Source organism: Trichosurus vulpecula, chromosome 2, assembly GCF_011100635.1.
Source record: "Trichosurus vulpecula isolate mTriVul1 chromosome 2, mTriVul1.pri, whole genome shotgun sequence".
Classification (NCBI taxonomy): domain Eukaryota; kingdom Metazoa; phylum Chordata; class Mammalia; order Diprotodontia; family Phalangeridae; genus Trichosurus; species Trichosurus vulpecula.
This window is the reverse complement of record NC_050574.1, coordinates 19,905,956-19,927,712: the sequence shown is the minus strand read 5'-3', so window position 1 is coordinate 19,927,712 and position 21,757 is coordinate 19,905,956. Positions and strand designations below refer to the sequence as shown.

The 21,757-nt window shown below is 50.2% G+C and overlaps 1 protein-coding gene across 1 annotated transcript in view; it reads left to right on the top strand.

Annotated features, from left to right (window-relative positions):
• Nucleotides 1–11,590, top strand: part of SPSB1 (splA/ryanodine receptor domain and SOCS box containing 1) — an 82,217-nt gene extending 70,627 nt beyond the window's left edge. The window contains exon 4 of the mRNA XM_036743094.1: nucleotides 9,377–11,590. Coding sequence (XP_036598989.1) covers nucleotides 9,377–9,504 — 128 coding nt within the window. The 3' untranslated portion in view covers nucleotides 9,505–11,590. The remainder of the gene's footprint in view (nucleotides 1–9,376) is intronic.
• The last annotated feature ends 10,167 nt before the right edge of the window (nucleotides 11,591–21,757 follow it).

Genomic DNA, 21,757 nt, shown 5'->3' with positions numbered 1-21,757 from the left:
CTCTGCAATCCTGGAATTAGGGTGAAGGCTCCAGGGCCTAGCAGACCGAGTCTGTTCCTTACTCTTCCCTGGGATAGCCCTTAGATACTTCCAGGTAACTATCACCTTCCTTCCTCTGCGGGCTAAACAGCCTTCATTTAACAGCTGGGGAAACTGAGGCTCCCAGAGGGTCAGTGACCTCACCAAGGTCACACAGCAGTTTAGGGGGAGAGCCAGTTTTTGAACCCAGGTGTCCTGATTCTTAGTCCGGCAGTCACTTTATTTATAGGGGCCATGCTGACAACAGACCCCACCACAGCTCCTGCCAGCTCCATGCTTGTCGCCAAACTTTAAGGTGGGTTCTCTCTCTTCTGCAGCAGCTCCCCCTGTCCCAGCAGATTAGGGTCCTCCTATGTCCCCCCATGTGCCAGGACCGTGCCGCCTCTGGGGTTAAAAGCAGACCCATTTGGGAAGCCATGGTAAGGAGCAGTCTTCCTTCCCCAGTATCTCTGGTAAGCACCAGACATGACTGCCGATTTTTGGGGAGGAAAAATCTCGGCCTAATCCTTGTCCCCGGCAGTGAGGGGAGGACTTGGATGGCTGTCCAGTGCCGGATTCATCTGCTGTTCTGGGAAGCTGACGGGAGGATGAGCCAGCTCCGGACAGAAGAGGCGGCTGTCATGAGTAATTGGTGACTGTCCTTATGCCTTGGCCCCAGGCGTTGGGAGGGGGGGCCCTTTGGAGGAGGGTCCCGTCCCTGCCCTGCTCATGCCCTGGAAGCTCCCTTGGCTCCAGCCTCCCTGGTCACAGCAGCTGGAGAGCCTGGGGGGACTGGACCGTGGGCCATGTGCTTCCCGAGGAGCTTTTTGGCCATTCCCGGGATAGCCTGTACCCTCCCTAGAAACGTAGAAAGAAAAAAATGGATGTGTAAACATGGGCAGTACTGCCAAAGCCTTCCAGAGGGAGACTCCCAGAATTTGGGGATTACACACACACACACACACACACACACACACACACACACACACACACGCACGCACACGTATGCTCTGAGGTTTTTTCCTTGCCTTCTCAGAGAAACATTTGAAAATCATCACGGACTTTGACCGGAGCCCTTTAAAGTTAGCAAAAGTACTTTTTGGAAGGTTATCCCAATCCGATCCTCACAGTGAACCCCGTGAGGGGTTCGGTGCTGCCGGTGGTGTTGTCTCCATTTCACAGATCCATCAGTCATTGGTCGAATGGGGACATTGATGGCACTGCCCCTCACCAGGTTGTGGTAAGAATGAAACGAAAACATTGCAAACCTTCAGGGGATATGTGTGTGTCTGGGTGGTGTGGCAGTAATATTGTTAGAAATAATAATGATGTATGGAATAAGCATGTTACAGAAAAATAGGTTGGCGTTCCGAGAAATTTAAATACTAGGTGGGAGTTTATATTTTATGCTGGAGGCAGCAGGGAATCACTGACCCTCCAAGAAGGCAAGGGATGAGCTCGGGGTCACAAAGCTAGTGAGCATCGGAGGTGGTATTTGAACTGAGACCTCCTTCACCCTTAAATCCGACACTCTCCTACTTCATTTTGTTTTCCTGAAAACTACTCCCCCCCCCCCCGCCGCCATCTCCCACCTCCCTTTGTGTGCCCTGTGCCTGCAATGCATTCCTTCCTCACCTCCTTCCTCTTAGATTCCATCTAAACTCAGATGCCATCTCCACACAAGGCCTTTCTTGAACCTCTGATGACTAGGGTCCTCCCCCAAATCCCAAACCTTCATATGTTGTCTTCTTATTCGTGTGTATATTTTATGCCCAAGGCAAAGGTTTGATTTTTGTCTTTGTATCTCTGAGGCCTGGCACACATAGTAGGTGCTTAATAAATGCTTCCTGACCAATGACTTGGCACACAGTTGGTGCCTAATAGGTGCACGCCTTTTTGCCTGATTCTTAGCAGCTGAACCAGAAGTAACCTCTCAGTCTGGTGATCTTACTGCTGCGTGCACGTATGTTTCATTTCTCTTGCCTTTCTTGTTGGTCAGGGAGAAACAGGAGAGAGAGGGAGAGACATCTTATAAGATCATTTTGGGGATTTTTAAAAATAGTCTACCAGGTAACTTTCTTACTGAAATGAGGAAGTCCCTATTCACGCTCTCTTCCTGTTCCCTAAATAAATAGCAGCCAACTGGTTCATTTCCTAGTTTCTCCGCATCCTCTTCTAGCAGGCTTCCTAACCGCCCCCTCCCTGCACCCCCACCCCACCCCCATCATTCATGTAAATCCCACCGCTTAGAACATAAGTGGCGATAATAAACACGTCTTGATTGAGCCCATTAAATGGACGGGAGCCTTGGCTTCCCGGACGTTGGCTCTGCAACCGAGTCCATTACTCCAAAGTAAGATTCATTGGGGTTTTTTCACATGGTAGCCTTGTGTTGTCACCTAGTCCGTGAGGGGATCCCTGGGGCAACCCCATCTGACCCTTCCTATTCAGTCTCCCATGATTGACCTTGAGGCCAAGCCACCAGACCTTTTTCATAGGTCAACCATTCAACCATTTTGGATCCAGGTTCCTAACCTGTTTCATTCTTAGAGCCCTTTGGCAAACTGGTGAAGCCTAGAGACCCTTTCTCAGAATCTCTTTTAGCTAACTGAGGGAAATGCTCAATTTTAGCTAGAGGTTAGTAAAAACGAAGATGGAATTTTTACTTCCCATCCAAGTTCACAGACCTCCCCCTCCCCAGGTTAAAAACTCCAATCCATACCTAAACGGACCTCCCAGACTCCCAGGTTAAAAACCCCAATCCATACCTAAAAGGGACCCCCCCTCCGGGATCTCCCAGCCACTAGTCACTGCTTGAAGGCCTCCCATGAAAAGAAGCCCCCCACCATCTAAGCCATCCCACCCTACTCAGAGCAGGTCTAAGTGTTAGGAAGCCTGGATTTACCTCTTTCTAACTTCACTCCCCATTGGAAGAGATGGAGGGAATAATAAGCATTTATATAGTGCCTATAGTATTTATAAATATTAACTCATTTGAGCTAATATGGCTCCTTGTTCTGCCCTCTGAGGCCAGACAGAACAAACTTGATCCTTCTTCCATATAACAGCCTGTCAGATACATGAACACAGCTATCACATTCCCCCGAGCATTCTCTTTTCTGGGCTAAACATGCCCAGTGCCCTTAATTAATCTACATATACCATGGACTCAATTCAGCTTATCCTTCTAGCCCTCGGAGATCTTTCTGACTCTGCTATCCCTTCCCAGTTTTGTGTCCTCTGGAATTTGATAAACTTGCCATCTGTGCCTTTAATTTTTTTTTTTTAAGGCACAGGACAGGTGCGCTTCCTTGGGACACTGTCCTAGAGACTTCATGTCATGGTGACACTGAGCCATTAATGACTATTCTTTGGGTTTGGTCATTTAAACCAGTTTGGAATTCACCCAAGCTTACTGTCAAAATGTAGAAACCATTCTTAGTTTTGGGGCTGAACAAGAAGCAGCAGCAAGATAGGTTTGGCCTGTGGGCCGTAGTTTGCAGACTCCTGGTCACTCCATCTCATCCACAAGGATAGCATGAGAGATTATACCAAAATGCTTTGTTAGCGGCAGGATAACCCGTATATATGTATGTATATTTGCTGCATCAATATACCAGTTACTAACCATGTTAGAGAAGATGAGATTAGTCTGGCAGAAGCTGTTCGTGGAGCCTTAATCACTTCTAGCAATCTTCTCTTTTTCTAACTTTTCCCTACCTGTGTCTAATTTGTTATAAATATTTTTTAAGAAAATCTTTGTCACAGGAGAGTGTGACAGGGAGGGATTTACTTTTTTAAAAAAGAATATTATTTGGAAATTAAGAATATTAATTAAAAAACTGTGATTAAAGTAACAATAATGCATTATAGAATTTTGTCAGGAATCAGAGTGGAGATTTTTGAGTTATATATATATATACATCTCTTTAAAAACGGGATTCAAACTTGGGTCCTCCCAATTCGGCTATCTTTGTACTGTACTGTGTGTCTTCTTTTGGCTCGTTTTAAATAGCCTATCCTTAAAACATGCAGGGAACCAATGGTGACAGGCCTTGAGTTTGCTTTCTATAAAAATCAGTCGAAGGAACTGGGGGTGTTTAGTCTGGAGAAGAGGAGGGAGGAGGCGGGTGATGACAGCTGCCTTCAAGTATTTGAAGGCCTGTTCTGGAGAAGAGAAGATGATGGTCCTGATTTCTTTGGCCCCAGCAGGTTGTAAAGAGGCGGATTTAGGCTTGATGTCCCAGAAAATTTTCCCCAAATTAGAGCATTCACAAGTGGAATAGGGTGTCTCAGGAGGAAATCGTTTGGGTCGAGTGGCTGGAGGATGCTTCCTTTTGGTCTCAAAGGCTCTTGGTTAGAATGATTTGGGGTTGTCTTACCCTAAGCATCTCTCTCTGTCCTTGAGACAGAAATAAACAGAGGGACCATGTGTGTTGGGAATGGACAAGTCATGGAGCATTTTTTAAGCACCTGCTGTGTGCTAGGCACCATCCTCGGCATTAGGGACACAAAGAAAGACAGAAACAGTTCCTGCCTTTGGGAGCTCCCGAGTCTAGGGGAGACAATGTGCAAACCAGAAAGAGAAGGGACTCTTAGCAGATGTCTAAGGAAAGTCAGGGCAGGACATGTTAACTGTGCAGTGATGTGTGGAAGAGGGATTGGACTTGTATCATGACTTACTAAATAGTAAGTAACAATAATAATAAATCAAATGATTTATTATCAAATGAGATATTTGTAAAATGCTTAGCACAGTGCCTAGCACATAGTAGGCACTTAATGAGTGCTTGCTCCCTTCCCATCAGCACAGTGCCTAGCACATAGTAGGCACTTAATGAGTGCTTGCTCCCCTCCCATCAGCACAGTGCCTGGCACATAGTAGGCACTTAATGAATGCTTCTTCTTTTCTCCTTCCCTACCCCCTCTCACACACCTCTCCCTGCCCCCAAATCAGGAGCAGTGAGTAGAAGTTGAAAAGAGGCAAATTGAAGTTGGATCTAGGGGAAAACTTCCTTCCCATGGGAGTTATCCTTTGGTAGGGTGGGTAGCAACAAGAGGTAGTGAGTTCCCTGTCACTGGAGGTCTTGAAGCCTGGATAACCACTTGTTGGGCATGTTTGCACAGGATTTTGGCTCTCGGGTTTCCCACTTTCCTTCCCACCCTTGAGATTCAGCAGGGCGGGCCTTGGGAGACACAGGGAGTTTTGAGCCTCGTCCACGACACGACACCTGGCTTGTTCAGTCGTACCCTGTGGCCACACTTTAGCCTCACCTTGCTTTGTTAATCCTGGGGGCATTGGAAGAGGTCATAGATACCTGGCCACCCCGTGACCCCAGACCCCAGGGGACCCTCCCATGAATGTCGGTTCATTCCTCATCCTGCTGGATCCTTGTTTTGACTCCTTAATTCACGCACTATTTATTGGCAAGGGCTTAAATCTCTGTGGAGCAGAAAGGGTCCCATTCTAGTGGTCTTTGCCCCCAACGAGCGGCCCAGGATGAACAGCACCCCACGTTTATGCAGCACTTGGGAGTCTCCAAAAAACAAGCGCCCACTATCCTTGCATTAGAGCTGGAGGGAGCCTTGAAGGCCCTTCCAAACCCCCTGTTCGACAGATGAGGAAACTGGGACCCAGTAGCTTGGTTAAGGTCGCACACTCCAGACCAGCAAACATTGTGAAAAGCCTTGGAGATACACTGATGAAACAGACACCGTATAACTTCAGCACTTAATAAATGCTTGCTGACTGTATTGTATTTTAGACTGTGAGTTTTGGCAGACAAGGCGTGTCTTTTGCCTTCTTAGTACCCCTAGTGCCTGGCACACAATAGGCGTTTAATAAATGCTTGTTGACTGTATTATATTTTCAACTGAGTTCCAGCAAGCAAGGCCTATCTTTTGCCTTTTTGGTATTCCTAGTGCCTGGCACACAGTAGGCATCTAATAAATGCTTGCTGATTGACAGACCATTTATCTGCTTTGTTGTACAGTGATTTTTTTCTTGTTCAGGTATATGTCGGATGAGGTTGCCTCTGAGGTACTTGCAGCTGAAATTCTGCGGGTGCCTGATCTGCTTTAGTCCCCAGGCCTCGGGTATAAAGGGAGCGCTTCCAGTCTGCGCTAAAGTCAAGGCACCTTCCTTGTGATGTCATTGTCCTCTTCAGGAATGGAGGAACCAACCGTAACAACACTAGCTAGCCTTTATATGGTGCTTACTGTGTGCCGGGCGCCGTGAGAAGCTGTGTACAATTAGCGTCTCATTGGAGCCTCCCAACAGCCCTGGGAGGCGGGCGCCCTTGAGCTTCCCCTTTTACAGATAGAGACCGAGGCAGACGGCAGGTACGTGACTTGCCCAGGGTCATACACTCTCTCCTCTCTCTCTCTCTCTCTCTCTCTCTCTCTCTCTCTCTCTCTCTCTCTCTCTCTCTCTCTCTCTCTCTCTCTGTCTGTCTCTGTTTCCTTCTTTCTCCCTCTCCCCACTGAACTTTAGTTCCCTTAAGGTCATACAGGCACAGGGCAGGATTGGAACCCAGGTCCTCTGACTTGAATCCAGCACGACTTCCAGAGCTCCTTTCTGTCCTTAATGCAGACAGCTGTGGAGTCGTTCAGGCCGCCTTCCTTGTTCTTCCCCCAAATGTGCTCTTGTTCCCTGCTCCCTCCCGCCCCTGGCTCCCTCACTGATTGGAAAGGAAACATCTGTGGATTTGGCTACTGGGAGGATTCGGGACAGGGTGTTCCTTGATGGGAGAGGCAGGCCACCCCATGCTAGCGAGAGCTAGCTTCAGGAACACCAGCTGGCTGTCCCCACCCTACCCCCCCACCAAAAACAACAACAACACACCCCACGAGGACTGGCAGAAATCCTTTGGGGTGACCTTGTTCATACATGTCTGTGCTGAGATAGAGATCAGAGAACAGCGTCTGCGCGTCAGTGACCCAGAGCAGGCTGACCCAGCGGGCACTAGGAGCCCAGCCAGGCCGTGCGGGGTGGGAAGGCCCCTGCTAGAACAGGTTGTGTGCAGTCCTCGGGGCTTCTGTGCTGGCCTGGAGCCTCCAGGGCTGGGCGGACTCCTGCTGATCTTCCCTGGAACTCCTGGGAAAAGAGGGGAGTGGCAATAGACCGTAAACTCTCTGAGGACAGGAAAGGTTCCTTTTCTCTCCTTGTATCCCCGGCACCTAACACGGTGCCTGGCACACAGTTGGTGTCTAATAAATGCTTGATGCTGAAAGGGATGGTCGAATCTGGACTTGAGATTTCATTTTGTTTGGCCAGCCAGCTGCAGAATCACAGATGCTGAGAAGGGGCAGCCCTCAGCTGGCATTTCTATCCACCCTGTCTCCCCCAAAAGAATCTTCTACGGTGTCCCCACAAGGGCATAGCACTTGGCACAGTGCCAGGCACAGAGTAGGCACTTAATAAATGTGGATTGATTGATTAAAGCAGTCCTCCGGTCTTGGGGGACCCACTTCCTCCCAGCGCAGCTGCTTCTAGTCTTAGGAAGTGTTTCTAAGTGGTGACGTCAAACCTCGGTGGATCTCTTTGTGGGTGCCCCCCATCATCCCTATGTCTGCCCTCCGTGGCCAAGCAGACAGATGGAGCCCCCCCTTCCAGCGTGGCGGCTCCAGGGCCTCTCCAGGGCGCACCCCCTCTGTGTGTCACCGTGGCCCTTGAGAAGGCGGCTCAGAGAACATCGGTGGGTGTGCCCAGAGGGAAGGTGGAGGCAGGTGCTTGTCAGGTCACACGTGGGACCCTTGGACGGGCGCTCCTGCCCCACCTTGCACCTTCTCTGGCGCCTGTGATAAGACCATTAGTGCTTTAAGATGTGCGGAGTCCCCTCTAGACTTCTGGCGCATTGTCGGCACCCCTGTTTTATGGACGAGGCATCTGAAGCAGACGGCGGAGGTGACTCGCCCAGGTCATGCAGCTGTCAGATTTAAACTCAGGTCCTTCCTGATTCCAAGTCTGTCTGTGGGCAGCTCGGCGGCATGGCGGATAGAGGCGGGCCTGGGGTCAGGAAGAGCCGAGCTCAAATCCCACCTCAGACACTTATTAGCTGTGTGACCGTGGACGAGTCACTTCATCTCTGCCTCAGCGTCCTGCCTCCCAGGGTGGTTGTGAGGATCCAATGAAATTATCCTTATAAAGTATTTAGCACAGTGCCTGGCACACAGTAGGTACTGCATAAATGTTAGCTATCATTATCATTAATGTTAATATTATTATTATCTAGAATATTGAGCTTGGAGTCAGGAAGACCCGAGTTCAAATGCGGCCTCAGATGCTTACTAGCTGTGAGACCCTGGGCAAGTCACTTCACCTCTGCCCGACTCAATTTCTTCACCTGCAAAATGGAGATAATGTAGCACCTACCCCTTAAGATTGTTGAGAGGATCCGATGAGATAGTATTCATAAAGAGCTTAGCATAGTGCCTAGCACACAGTAGGCACTTAATAAATGCTTCTTCCCTCTATCCGCTGTGCCACCTAGTTACATCTCCTTTTTATTCAAGGTAGCTGGGTTACAAGATGGAAAGGGACCTCAGGCTCCATCCTAACCTAACCTAGTTGCCTCCTCTTCTCATTCAGGACAATTGTGTTAAGAGATGGAAGCAGGAGTTCATAACCTGAGGTCCACAGACCCCCTGAGGCTTGGTCTGTGGGTAGATCTCAGGAGAGAGCCTGAATCTGAGTGGGGAAAAATAATGTCTTTATTTCAATATAACTGGTTTCCTTTATAATCTTTTGTATTTTAATTCTATATTTAAAAACACGAATCTGAGAAAGGGGTCCAAAGATCTTACCAGACAGTCCACAGCAGCTGGTTTCCCTTTACGGTGCCCTTGAGAAGCGGCCGTGCAGCACCAGGGTGAGGGACAAGCCTGGTGCCTCCCTGGCAGGGCAGCTCCCTCTCCCAGCTGCCTCCGGCCTGTCCTAGAGTCTGAATGCCAGCGTCTGCCAGAAGTACCCTCTGGGGAGCCATTGTCTCCGTAGGGTTCTATGGCTTGGTCTGTTAGTCTATCATAAGGTGTCAACTCTTGGAATTGGGGAGCCAGTCAGGAAAGCAGGCATTACAATTACTGTGCAGTAACCAGGTGTGTGTGTGTGTGTGTGTATGTGTGTGTGTATATATATATATGTATGTATATATTCATTCTCATTCTCATTCTCTCTCTCTGTCTCTCTCCTCTCTCTCTCTCTCCTCCCTCTCTCTCTGTCTCTCTCTGTCTCTCCTCTCTCCCTGTCTCTCTCTGTCTGTCTGTCTCTCTCTGTGTCTCTCTCTCCCTCCTCTCTCTCTCTCTCTCCCTCTCTCTCCTCTCTCCTCTCTCCTCTCTCTCTCTCTCTCTCTCTCCCCAGCTGAACCACTGCCTCTGATGGACCTCTGCCGCCGGTCTGTCCGCCTCGCCCTTGGGAAGGAGCGCCTGAGTGAGATCCATGCCCTGCCCCTGCCAGCATCCCTTAAAGGCTACCTTCTCTACCAGTGATGCACCAGCTCAAAGCCTGCAGCCATCTGGGAGCAGGAATCAGGAAATCCAACTGTGCGAACCCACTGAGCCGCCACTGGGGTCCACAGCCCCTCTCTACCCTGCCCACGCCCTACCAGACTCCCTTCTTCCTTCATCTGGCTGTTCCGACCTCACGAGCCAAGATTTCCTCATCTTTTCTTGCACCCCAGTCTTCCGCCAGATAAAGACAGACCCTAAAAGCAGGCTCATCTAGTCCTCATCCTTCGGAAATGGCCTCTTGGAGTATGGGCGGACGAGTGTCCTTGGTGTATTTGGATTTCATTTTCCCTTCTTAAAAAAGAGACTTTTTTTCTACAGAAGTAATAAGGTGTGTCTCGGTCAGCTCCAGAGGTGGCAGTATGGCGCCCGTGGCTTCTGCCCCAACAGGACAAGACGTCGTCTCCAGAGGATTCCAGGGCTCCACGATGGCCAGTTGGGGCAAAGAAGCCATCCTGGCAATAAGGAGGCCAGGAAGGGTGCTTGGAAATTGACCGATGGCTTCCCTTGGGTGGCGAGCGTGGAAGCCCGTGGGTCGCTCCTGCGCAGGAAATGCTGCCACTACTAAAGCTGACAATGCCAAAAACTCATTCTGGACACTTAAAAAAAGAAAGCCAGAAAGAAAAGAGTGTGGGACCCTGGAAAAAGGCCGGAAAGCAACTAGTGTCATTCCCTAAGACGTCGTCTCACCCTGTACTCTGTATTTATTCTTTCACCAACAAAAATCAATTTATTTATTCCACATAGAAGGAAAACATAGCCCTTTCTCTCCAATGTGTGTCTTGTTGCTCTCCCCCACCTTCCGCCCCCCGCCATGCGCTGTCTCACTTGTCCTTGGCCAAGCGGCCTAGGTATGAGGGCTTCTTTGGTGGGTGGTTTTTGTTATCTTGGCCTGTAACTCCAAGGGGAGGTTCGGGCTGGGCCAGAAGCTTGCCGGGACAGCTCCTTCCTCTGGCTACAGTTTTCACGTGCAATAGTGATGCCTTCCATGGTCCTCCGTAGCAGCTCTTAACAGCCTGCCAGCCTCTTTCTCCATCACCTCTTACCTCTTGGCCGGACCACCTTGCCCAGAATAATTAGACATGCTGTCGTGACGGGTTTTTGTCCTCACGTTGTTTAAGCATCTCAGCTAGGCTGCCATCATCATCGTCCTCCCCAGCTTTGGGAATCTGAGAAAAAGTACATTTTTTGGTACTTTCTCCATTGGGAAAAAAGAGAGAGAGAGAGAGAGAAGAGGAAGGGAGGGAGGGCAGGCAGGCAATGGTCTGATTCTTTGCCATCATCCCCCCAAGCCAGAATGGAGTGTCTGGAAGATTGGTCCTGCCTCAGAGAGCAGACCCAACATCTAAGCTTCCCTGGTCACTTAGAGCCCTGCCTTCCTGGCAGTTCCTCCACGGTGCAGGCCAAGATGCGGTGCCCCCCCCTCCATCCCCACCCCTTTATTTTGCACATTTTATTAACTTTGAAATCAGTTTTGGAATCCAACTTTTGGTTCAGTTCTGTACAGGTACAATAGATGACTTTATTTGTTTAAAATGTTTAATATATATATATATATGTCTATGTAAGAGATGTTTTGAACAGCTGCTGTTGGATACCTTTTTTTAAAAAAAAAATTCTACTTGGAGAGTCTATTTTTAAAAGCATAGAATTGGTGCCAAGCCCGAGTGGGGAGTCAAAATCGCCTCCCCCCAAACCGTTACTGTTTGTTGCTGTTGCTATTTTTTTAAAGAAGAGAAAAACACACACATACACACACACACCCCTTTTCAGATGATAGGTCTTTTCCTCATTTCTGTTCCAGGGTGGGACACACTCGAGAGAGAATTCACCATAGAGTCCATCATTGGATGCCTGGCCCCGATTGTCTTCCACCAATGCTGGAAATGTTGCAATGTCACTCTCTTCCCCCCCCCCCCCCCCCGCCCCTCTCGTTTCAGGTTCAGCCCCTTCCCCCTGTATCGCCTTCCCAGTACATAATTGCTTTGTTCGGTTTTAAAACTCCTTTCTATTTTATGGCTGTAGAGAATACTCAGTAACCTAATAAAAAATGTTTATTAAATTTGAATTCATTCGGATGCTTTCTCTTTGGGTCTTGGGGATGGGGGGGTCCCCGTGACATGACCCTTGACCTGCCAGAATCAGCCCTTGACCTTTGGGAGAATGGAGAGGTGAGGCAGGTAAAGGGAAGAGGCTGCTGATTGGCTCCCTGCCTCCACCTTGCCCCCTATCCTTCCAACATCTGACCACATCATTCCCTTATTTTAAAACGTCCTCTTTGGGGGCTTCTATGTTGCCCCTCAGACAAGAGGTAACCTTCTCAGTTCTGCTTTTAAAGCCTTCCACAGTATGGCTCCCACCCACCCAGTCAGAGTCCGAGTGAACTTCGTGGCTCAGTATAGATGGTAACGAGAGCTGTTACCACCCCCTCTCTTGGTCTGTCTGCTGTTCCTCCCCTTCGTGCCCTCAGTGATCGAGGCCGACAGTCTCAGCATAGCTGGGTCCTTGCTGGGATGTAATTTCTCCCCTCCAGCCTTTGCACGACACGGTTCCCTTACCCTGGCATGTTCACCCACCTTCCTTCCCAAAGCACAGCTCGTGGGCTGCCTTCCACACAGGCCCTTTCCTGCTGTCCCCAGTTACTTTTGGTGCATCTGGGCCTAGAGTCAGGAAGACCTGAGTTCAAATGCAGCCTCAGACCCTGACGAGCTGTGTGACCCTGGGCAAGTCACTTAACTTCTGCAGAAGGTTTCAATTTCTCTGACTGTAAAATGGGGATATACATACATACTGAACAAATGGAAGCTGGGGACAGCTAGCTTGGCGCAGCAGACAGAGTACTGGGCCCGGAGTCAGGAAGACCTGAGTTCAAATGCAGCCTCAGACCCTGACGAGCTGTGTGACCCTGGGTAGGTCACTTAACTTTTCTCTGCCTCAGTTTCCTCAACTGTAAAAATGGGGATAATAGCAGCATCTACTTCACGGGGTTGGGAGGATCAAATAAAGTTTTTATAAAGCGCTTAGCACAGTCCCTGACACATAGTAGGCACTTAATGTTTCCTTCCTTTCCTCTCCTGAAATTAGCATCTCTTTTGTGTCTATGTTCGGCCCCCTCCATAGACTGTTGACTCCTTGAGAGCAGGGACTGAGGTTTTTTTAATTTATTTTAAAATTTTTTTTAATTTTAAATTTAATATATATATATATATATAATTTATTTTTGCATTCCCAGTGCCCAGTACAGTGCCAGGCACATAGTAGGAGCTTAATAAACATTTGTTGGATCTATGATGGCTGCTCCTGAGTGCAGAAGACTCCATACCCCCAACGAGTTTAGTCTTCAGTGAGTTGGAGATGGGGGAAGGTGGGGCCGGGGGAGGAGGGCAGAGTTCTGCCTGTGAGGCCGAAAATTCAAATATTGCCTGTTCCAGACGTTTCAGGGGAGGGAGTGGGGGAAAGGGTGGTCTCGGATTATTTTTAGGTTGGAGTTCATGTCTGGGTTGCCGTAGAACAGGAGCTCATTTGAAAGGAGAAGGGAAGGGAGGGGGCGGGGCGGGGGAAAGCTGGGGGTGGTGGTGGGGGGCGCTGGCATAAAGGAAAAGAAGACTTTTTGTTCAGCCGGGAGGCTTCTTGTGCAGCGGGGCTCTGTGTTTGAAAGGAGCTGTGTTCATAAAACCATCTGAGCGACTTGGCACGTGTGGCTGGAATGAACGCTGCCGAGCACCACCAGGCTGCCTCCTCTTCTGCCCCTGCACTGCCCTGGTGCAGGTAGCGGCCCCTCGGCCTGGCCATAGATGGGAAACGTTGCCGTCTCTTGTCCATCCTGCTCATGTCCACGGCCTGCCTCCTGTCCCTGGCCCTTCCCGGGCTCTCTCTTTCTGGAGATGTGGAATGTGGACTCGGCTGAACCATAAACCGTGCTGGGGAGGGGGCCCAAGACGGAGCAGGCAGGCCCCGCTCGGGCCCAGACACCCAAACATGGTTGGATTCGAGCTGCAGGGAATATTTGAAATAAATGACCTATGAGGGGGCTGGGAGTTGTGTTCTGTTTTATGGATGGCACCATGGCAACCGGGGAGGAAGTCATGAGATGGGATCGGGCCGGAGAATCAACAAATGAGGTCCTGCCTCAAGCAGCCCTCATGAATCAGCCTGCTCTCCCTTCCTGGGCTTTTCTCATGGACTCAGCTGCTTGGCAGGCCCAGCCGGGCTGTCGGGCCTCAGAAACAGCCCCTCTGCCGGCTTCTCCCTGCCCGGGAGATTTCTCAATGTACCCTTTTTATTCACTTTTAAAGGAGAGGAGAACTCGAATGCATAGCTGGAGATTTTCTTCCTTCTTTAGAGAGTCTGGCGGAGCCAGGTTCCTGCTTGGATATTCTTGTGGGGGGTGGGGTGGGGGAGCATCCCCCAGCTAGACGGGGGTTGGTAAGCACTGGCCGCCCTGCGTCTCTGGGCTTCCTCTGCCTCATGGCTATGCCAGGAGGGAAGGAGAGCTGGATTCAGAGCTCAAGGCTCTGGGTTCCAATCATAGTTCTCACCAGGTGACCCTGGGCCAGTCACTGAACTCTGCTGTTCCACTGGCCTGCATGCTCTGTTGTTGTTCAGTCACGCCTGACTCTTCATGACCCATTTGGGGTCTTCTAGGCAGAGTCACTGGAGTGGCTCGCCATTTCCTCCAGATCATTGGACAGAGGAGGAAACTGAGGCAAACAGGGTCAAGTGACTTGACAGCTAGTAAGGATCTGAGGCTGGATTTGAACTCAGGTCTTCTCCGCTGCACCGCCTTGCTGCCCTGCACATAGTAGGTGCTAATAAATGCTACTGCTTCCTCATCTATACAGTCCAGAGGTTGGATTAGGTGATCTTGGAGGTCCCTACCATCTATAATAGAGATAGAATGGGAAGTGTTAGCTTGAGAGTCAGAGGCTCTGGATTCTAATGCAGCTTATGACCTGTATGACCTTGGGCAAGTGCCTGGACCTCAGTTTCTCCATCTGTAAAACAGACTTGGAGTGGACACCCTCTGGGTTCTCTTCCAGCTCTAAATTTCTGAGTCTGGGAGCAGTTCATCTAGGATTTGTCCCAACTCCCTGCCCCATTGGCTCTTTCGGGAGGAGATTTTGAAATCATCCCCCAAGTACAAGTTTTGATAAGTACCAATATGGGATGTCAGCATTGTAGGCATTCCCTTCAAAGGGGCTGATCTCCACCCATTCATGGTGGCCTGTCAATGACGAGAAGCCAATGAGCATTTATTAAGTGCTTACTGCATGCAAGGCACTGCTTGTCCTGAGTTGCCCTTAAGTCATTAAGGCCAGGGATGACCCAGCACAAAGCTGAACACACTTGTGGGGGTGGAGGGAAGACTGGTTTTCTGTGCCCATCTGACCCAGCGACTCAGACGGTGCCATGTACCCAGGTGCCCTTGGTACTGGAGATAACCAGGACACTCCCCCACCAGGCAGAAGGCTGGGTAGGCACCTACATAAAAACTGGACTCTGGCACAGTCATGCGCAGCAAGATGGCACAGAGTAGAGAATGCTAAGCCTGGAGCCAGGGAGACCCAGATTTGTGACCCTGGGCAAGCCACCTAACCTCAGTAATAACAGCACGTCCCTCCCGAGGTTGTGTGAGAACAAATGGGGTGATATTAGTAAAGCACTTACTGCAGTGCCTGGCACATAGTAGGTACCACGTAAATACTTGGTCCCTTTTTCCCTCTGGAATTGTTCTTGGGGTTATTCCCTAAGGAGCGCCTGGCTGTAATCCTGTTTGGGATTTTCACATGAAATCATTAACGACAGATGCACAGGGAAGCTTCTGAGGGGCATGTGCAGCTCGGGGGGCTTCATGGATGAAGTCCAGCCACTCAGACTGGTGCTTGCCAGTCAGGGACACTCAAACCCTTGCCCATTGAGTGAGCAGAAGAGAAAGAAGACTTAAGTCCAAGGCAGCTCTTGAATGCTGACTGCTGTCAAACAGGGCATTGGCACATGCCCTGGAGAACTTGGGGGGTTCAGGCCGGGAGGGGTGCAGCCGCTGGAAAAGCCAACAAGGCCGGCCGAAGCCTTCCTACGGGAGTTCGATGCGGGTAAATTAGACCCACACTTCTCCTCTCATGGGCAGTCATGGTATGAGGAAAGGTGAGCTGGCTTTGGAATCAGAAGACCAGAGCTGGCCACCTCCCGGTAATTCCCTCAACCTTTCCTAACTTTACTTTGCTTATCTGTAAAACGGGATAATAATAGCGCCCACCTCAAGGATGGAATGAGATGAGGTAGGGAAAGCCCTTTGAAACTTGAAGCTCTGTACACATGTGGACAAAGAAGGCAAGCCCTTCCTCTCTGGGTCTCAGTTTCCTCCTCTGTAGAAAGCAGAGGATCTGACTGGCCAAGCTCTGAAGTCTGCTCGAGCCCTAGAATCCGCTCTCAGCTTTCTTGGGGCGAAGGGATGTTGGTTTGAATCTTCAAAGTGGCTTTCTGACTGAGAATTCCATAAATTGATCTCAGCAGAAAATGATGTCTGTGTTTTTTAATTCTGAGGAAAAGAACGGGAGATGCTGGCTGGGGCTGAGTATCTCGCTACTATCTCAAATTCAACATGTCCCAGACCAAACTCGTCCCTGGATCAAAGATTTCTGAGTAAGGGACCAGGCAGATCATTTACTCTGTTTTACAGGTGGGGGAGCTGAGGCCCAGAGCGGGGAAGTGACCTGCCCAAAGGCTCCCGGGTACTTAGTGTCAAAATTTGAACTCGGATCTTAAGAGCCTTGTCGATTATAAGCTCCTTGAGGGCAGAGATGGCTGTTTGCCATCTCTGCATCCAGGTACATGGGGCCTGCATACAGCTGGTGCTCCCCAACAGCTCGCACACAGAAGTGGATGGGGCTCATCCCGGCCCTGGAGAAGTAGGGATGGGGGGCCTCGCAGAAAGCCGCTTCCACACATGTTGTTTCCTTAATCGGCTGCAGGCGCGTCCGGCCTCCAGACAGAGAACTATTTGAAACAGCTGCCAGATGTTGTGTCTGAATTCTCTTTTACAACTTGCTTACTGTTTAGCAACGTTCTTCCTGCCAGAGTTCAGCTCGCCCCAGTGGGTTCAGGCCTCTGCAGCTCATGCCTTGGCTCGGCCGCCTTCCTATCCCCTCCTGCTCACAAGGAGCCTGCCCTCCCCCAGACCAGAGGCACGTGGTCCCAGGCCCTTGGTGGGTGGGTGGGTGGGTCGCCGGCACATCTCCCCTTCCCCTGGGCCTGGGGAACCCTGCTGTCTCTGGGTCTGGGGAGCCCTGCTGCTCCTGGGCCTGGGGAGCCCTGCTGCCCCTGGGTCTGGGAAGCCCTGCTGCCTTGCATTGGGGGGGCGGGCAATCCCTTTGTGTGGGAGAGGGTCCGCTGAGTGGCACCAGTGACAGTCTCCTTCGATTCACCTTGACCTTGGGAAAGGTAGCTAGAATTTCAATGAGCCAGTTACCTGATAAACATCTCTGCCATAATGACCCTTTCACTGAATGTGGCAAATACTTATTAAGTGCCAACTGTAAACAAACTATTCATGTACAATAAGTTTATACTACATGCATACAAGAATATGATAAATGCATTCTATGCCTACTGTATGCAAAGTACATTCCCTAAGTGTCTATTGTATACAAGGCATCTAAATGCCCACTGCATGCAAAACATGTCTATTATATGTCTGTTGTTTACAAAGGACTTTTCTTGCCTGTCTACTGTATACAAACAAAGCACATTTTTCCGGTTTTGTCATGTTATTTTTGTTGACTCATCTCAGTCATATCTGACTCCTTGTGACCCCATTTGGGGTTTTCTTGGCAGAGATACTGGAGTGGTTTGCCGTTTCCTTCTCCAGCTTATTTTACAGATAAGGAAACTGAGGCAAACAGGGTTAAGTGACTTGCCCAAGATCACACAGCTAGGAAGTGTCTGAGGCCAGATTTGAACTTCCAGGTCAAGTGCTCTAAACACTGTGCCACATAGCCACTTTCATGTTCTCTTGTCTATTGTATACAGAGCTTGTTTCTTCTGTGTTTGTTGTATACAAAGGACATTTGTTATGTGTTTATTGTATACAAGGCACATTTTCTGTGTTTATTATATACAAAGCAAATTTATTATGTTCTATGGCACGCACATTTCTGTACCTACTGTATTTTACACCCCCCACCTGGGGTGTAAACCCCCCATGATATACACCGAAAGTTTCCTTTGGGAGTTCTCAGATTGTCTTTGGAAGTTCCTTGGAGTGGACTGGAAGGGCTCCTTCCCTGTTCCATGAAGCATCGGGGAATGCCAGAACTAGAAAGGAACTCCGAGAACATCTAATGCAAACCCTGTCATGTGACACGAGGTAAGTTGGGGGCTCAGTGGTTCAGTGACTCACCTGAGGTGTGGGGTTACTTCTTGATCAGTCAGACAATCAATATACATTTGTTAAGTACCTACTATGTGCCAGGCACTGTAGATAGAAAAAGAGCCAAAAGACAGCCCCTGCCCTCAAGGGGCTTACAGTCTAAAGAAGAGACAACATATAAGCAAATATATACAAAGCAAGCTCTATACCGGATAAACAGGAAATAATTAACAGACAGAAGACATTGGAATTAAGAGGAGTTGGGGGAGGCTTCCTGTAGAAGCGGGGATTTTAGTTCCTTAAAGGAAGCCAGGGAGGTCAGTGGGGCAGAGGTGAGGAGGGAGAGCCTTCCAGACATGGGGGACAGCCAGGGAGAATGGCTGGAGGAGAGAGGTAGAGGGTCTTGTGTCAGGAAAAGCCAAGAAGCCGGTGTCCCCGGATCAAAGACTATGCGTGGCAAGTAAGGCGTGAGAAGCCTGGGCAGGTAGGAGGGCGCTGGGTTAGGAAGGGCTTGGAAAGCGCAGCAGGGCACTTTGTATTTGATCCCTGCGGCGGGACGTTGTATTATTTCCTTTTAATCAGTTGGCCTTCTTTGATGAATGGTTTTTAATGTCTAAAGTCTCTCCCCCCCGTATTCAGGTTCCAGCCCCGAGCTGAGGAAGGGCTCTAGTCCCCACTTTGTGGGGCAATTGCTCTAATAAATCGATATTATCAGAACATCGAATCTTTGTTTCCGCAGCCATTCCATCTTTCACCGGACAAATCTGAGGTGACAGGAAGCCTCTGGAGTCTATTGGGGGGGGGAGTTGGCATGACCAGACCCGGAAAACCACATTAGTGGCTGAATGGAGGATGGACTGGAGCGGGGAGAGACTTGGGACAGGCAGGACCCGCCCTCCCCCAGCAGCCGTCGTGGGAGTCCAGGCATGAGGTGATGGGGGCAGGGTCAGAGGAAAGAAGGGGGCGCATTTCCCCCATTTCTCTGGTTGTGTGTGATTGTGCACGTGGTTGTGATGTCTTGTGCGATTATTATATGATTGACTATGTGATTGTGTGTTATTGCGTGTATGACTGCTCTATGATCGTGTGATTATGTATATAGTTGTGTATGTGATTGTGCATAGTTGTGTGTGTGGTGGTATGTTTGTGTGTATAATTGTGTATAATTTGTGCGTATAATTTATGTATGTGACTGTGTGTAATTGTGGGTGATAATTGTGTTTGCGATTGCGTGCATAAATGTGATTGCGTGTGTGGTGGTAAAATTGTGTGTGATTGTGTGTATGTGTGTGTGTGGTGTATGTGGTTGTGTAACTGTGTGCTCGGTGGTGGTGGCGGGGTGTGTTGTGCTGTGTGTGCGCGCGTGTGTGTTTTGCAATCCCCGCAGCCCCGAGGGGACCCAGCCAGGGAGTGGAGAGAGGCACTTGCGATGCTCTTCCTGAATCCTCTTGGAAATCCTTGTCTGCAGCTTCCCCCGAGCTGCCCTGGGCCCGGGAGGGGCTGCCGGGTGGGGACGGGGGGAGGAGACCGAGCCTGCGTGATGAATCTTGTTGCATGTGAAAGCGCGCTTGTGTCCGTCCAGGAATCCTGGCGGCCACTGCCAAAGTGGACAGAGTGTTCAGTCCCCTTCGGAAAGGGCCAGAAATGTTTTGTCCGCTCGGAAAGCAACGCATCCTTTCCTGGGGCTCTGGAATTTGACTCGCCCTGGCCTGAGAACGCCTCGGTCTGCCGTTTCCCCGGGAGCTGGGATCCGGGCCGGGACCTCTGCGGGGGGGGAAGGGGAACCTGCCTCCTCGGGAGGTCACGTCCAGAAGACCGAGGGGCCTTGGGATGCTGCGGACCTTCCCACGTGGGCAGCTGGCAAAGAACCTCAGGATCCTAGACTCCCTCCCCCGCCCCACCTAGTTAAAGATGCTCCCTTACTCTCCAAGGCTCCGGGGGCCAAGGAAGTGGGTTCAAATCCCACCGCGGACATTCCACCCTCTAGGACATCGGCCAAATCCCTCCCCCTCCCTGGGCGTCAGTTTCTTCCGCTGTAAACGAGGGGGGTGTTGGAGGTGGGCTCTGAGGTCCCTTCGGTCCCAATGCTTTAAGAACACAGGGTCATAGATGGAGAACTGGAAAGATGCTTTAACAGTCCAAGAATCCCGGGGCCCCTGAGTTAGACTTGAAGAGGACCTCACAGGCCCCGAATCCAGACTCCTCATTTTACAGACCAGGAGGCAGAAAGTTCACAAACAGGGCGGCCGAAGTCTCCCCCCACCAGCCGCGTCCTACGTTTTCCTGAGAGCCCCGGGGCCACACGGGATGGGCAGACACACAGAGGGCTTGGGCTTCCCTGGAAGGAATGCCCACGTGAATGAGGTCAGAGGTCCATAAGAGTCCGCAGAGTACTGACCTTCATTGGGTCCCCACTTTGCAGATGAGAAAACTGAGGCAAAGTAACAGGCGGGCTTTCGCCCAGGCAAGCTCCAGTTTTCTCCAAGACCTGCCCCCAGCCCCCTGAGACACAAGGTGTTCCACAGACCCTTCCACGTGGAATGCGTCTCATAGGAGCCGCCCGTTTGCTTAGTCTCTTTGCATCTGGAGTGATGCTGCCAACCGGCCTGCCTGGTTTCCCCAAGGCTGATGGTGTGGTCCTGACAGTCCATGGACACTGAAGCTTCCTTGTTGTTCTTGGAGCCACTCAGTTGATGTGCTCGGTTGGAAGCACCAGGGGAAGTAGGTGGGCCCTCTCCCACACATGTTTGGTTAAGCTATTCTGCTGTAACCATCCTGATAAGAACAACAAGGGATAGTTCAGAAACCCTTTCCAGACATTATCTCATTCCAGCCCTGCAGGCATGATTAGCCCCATTTTACAGAGGAGCAGAGGTGAAAGGGCCCAGGCCTTCCCGAAATCATAGGACCTTCTATTTAGAGCTGGAAGGCACCCTAGAGGTTACTTAGCCCAGCCTCTCTATCTTACAGATAAAGGCAACCAAGGCTTGCAGAGGACTTATCACATGGGTCACAAGTAGCAGAGATGTCATGTGAACTCTCAGTCACCTAGACCATCCAGTCTCCATAAACCAAAGCAAGCAACAAGCTGGTATGAAGCCCCACTATGCACCAGGCATGGTGCTAAGCCCTTAAGCTCAAGCTGCATCTTCTGGCGGGGGCCTTCCCTGGAGCCTCCAGCTCCTTGGTTTTAAAGTGAGGCTGGTGACCTTGCACAAGCCTCCTTCCCTTCGATCCCTCAGGCCTCACGACATCACCTCCCCGATGTCAGGATCGATCCTCTTCCAGAAGGGAGGATGAATAACAACCCCTTCTGGTCTTGCATGTATCAGATATAGATGGGGCGTCTCCCCATTTGGAATGCTAAAGACACCTTCTACATTTTAGAATATAAATTCTAAAGCTATGTGTCTTCTGAGGGAGTGCAGGCTCTGTTCTTGCTTCCCTTTGGCATCCTAAGAACTTGGCCTATCCCCTGGCCCCAGTAATCAATAAATCAATAGACATTGATTAATCACCTACTGTGTGTCAGGCACGGGGCTAAGCTCTGAGGATACCAAGAGGCAAAAGATAGTCCCTGCCCTCGAGAGGCTTCCAATAGAGTGGAAGCCTTTAATAAATGCTTATTAGTATCAGAGAAGTATTAGATATCTAGCGAGCCCTGTGACAAGCTGCCACTCTGGAGAGCTCCTAGCTCTAGAGATGGTAGAGACCTCGTCTAGCCTGGCTTCCTTATTTTACAGAAAAGGAAACTGAGTCTCACAATGGTTAAGTGACTTGTCCATCAGATCTGAACCCAGGTCTTTGGATTCCTGGGGGATGCTAGGTGGCTCGGTGGATAGAGAGCCAGGCCTGGAGCCAAGAAGA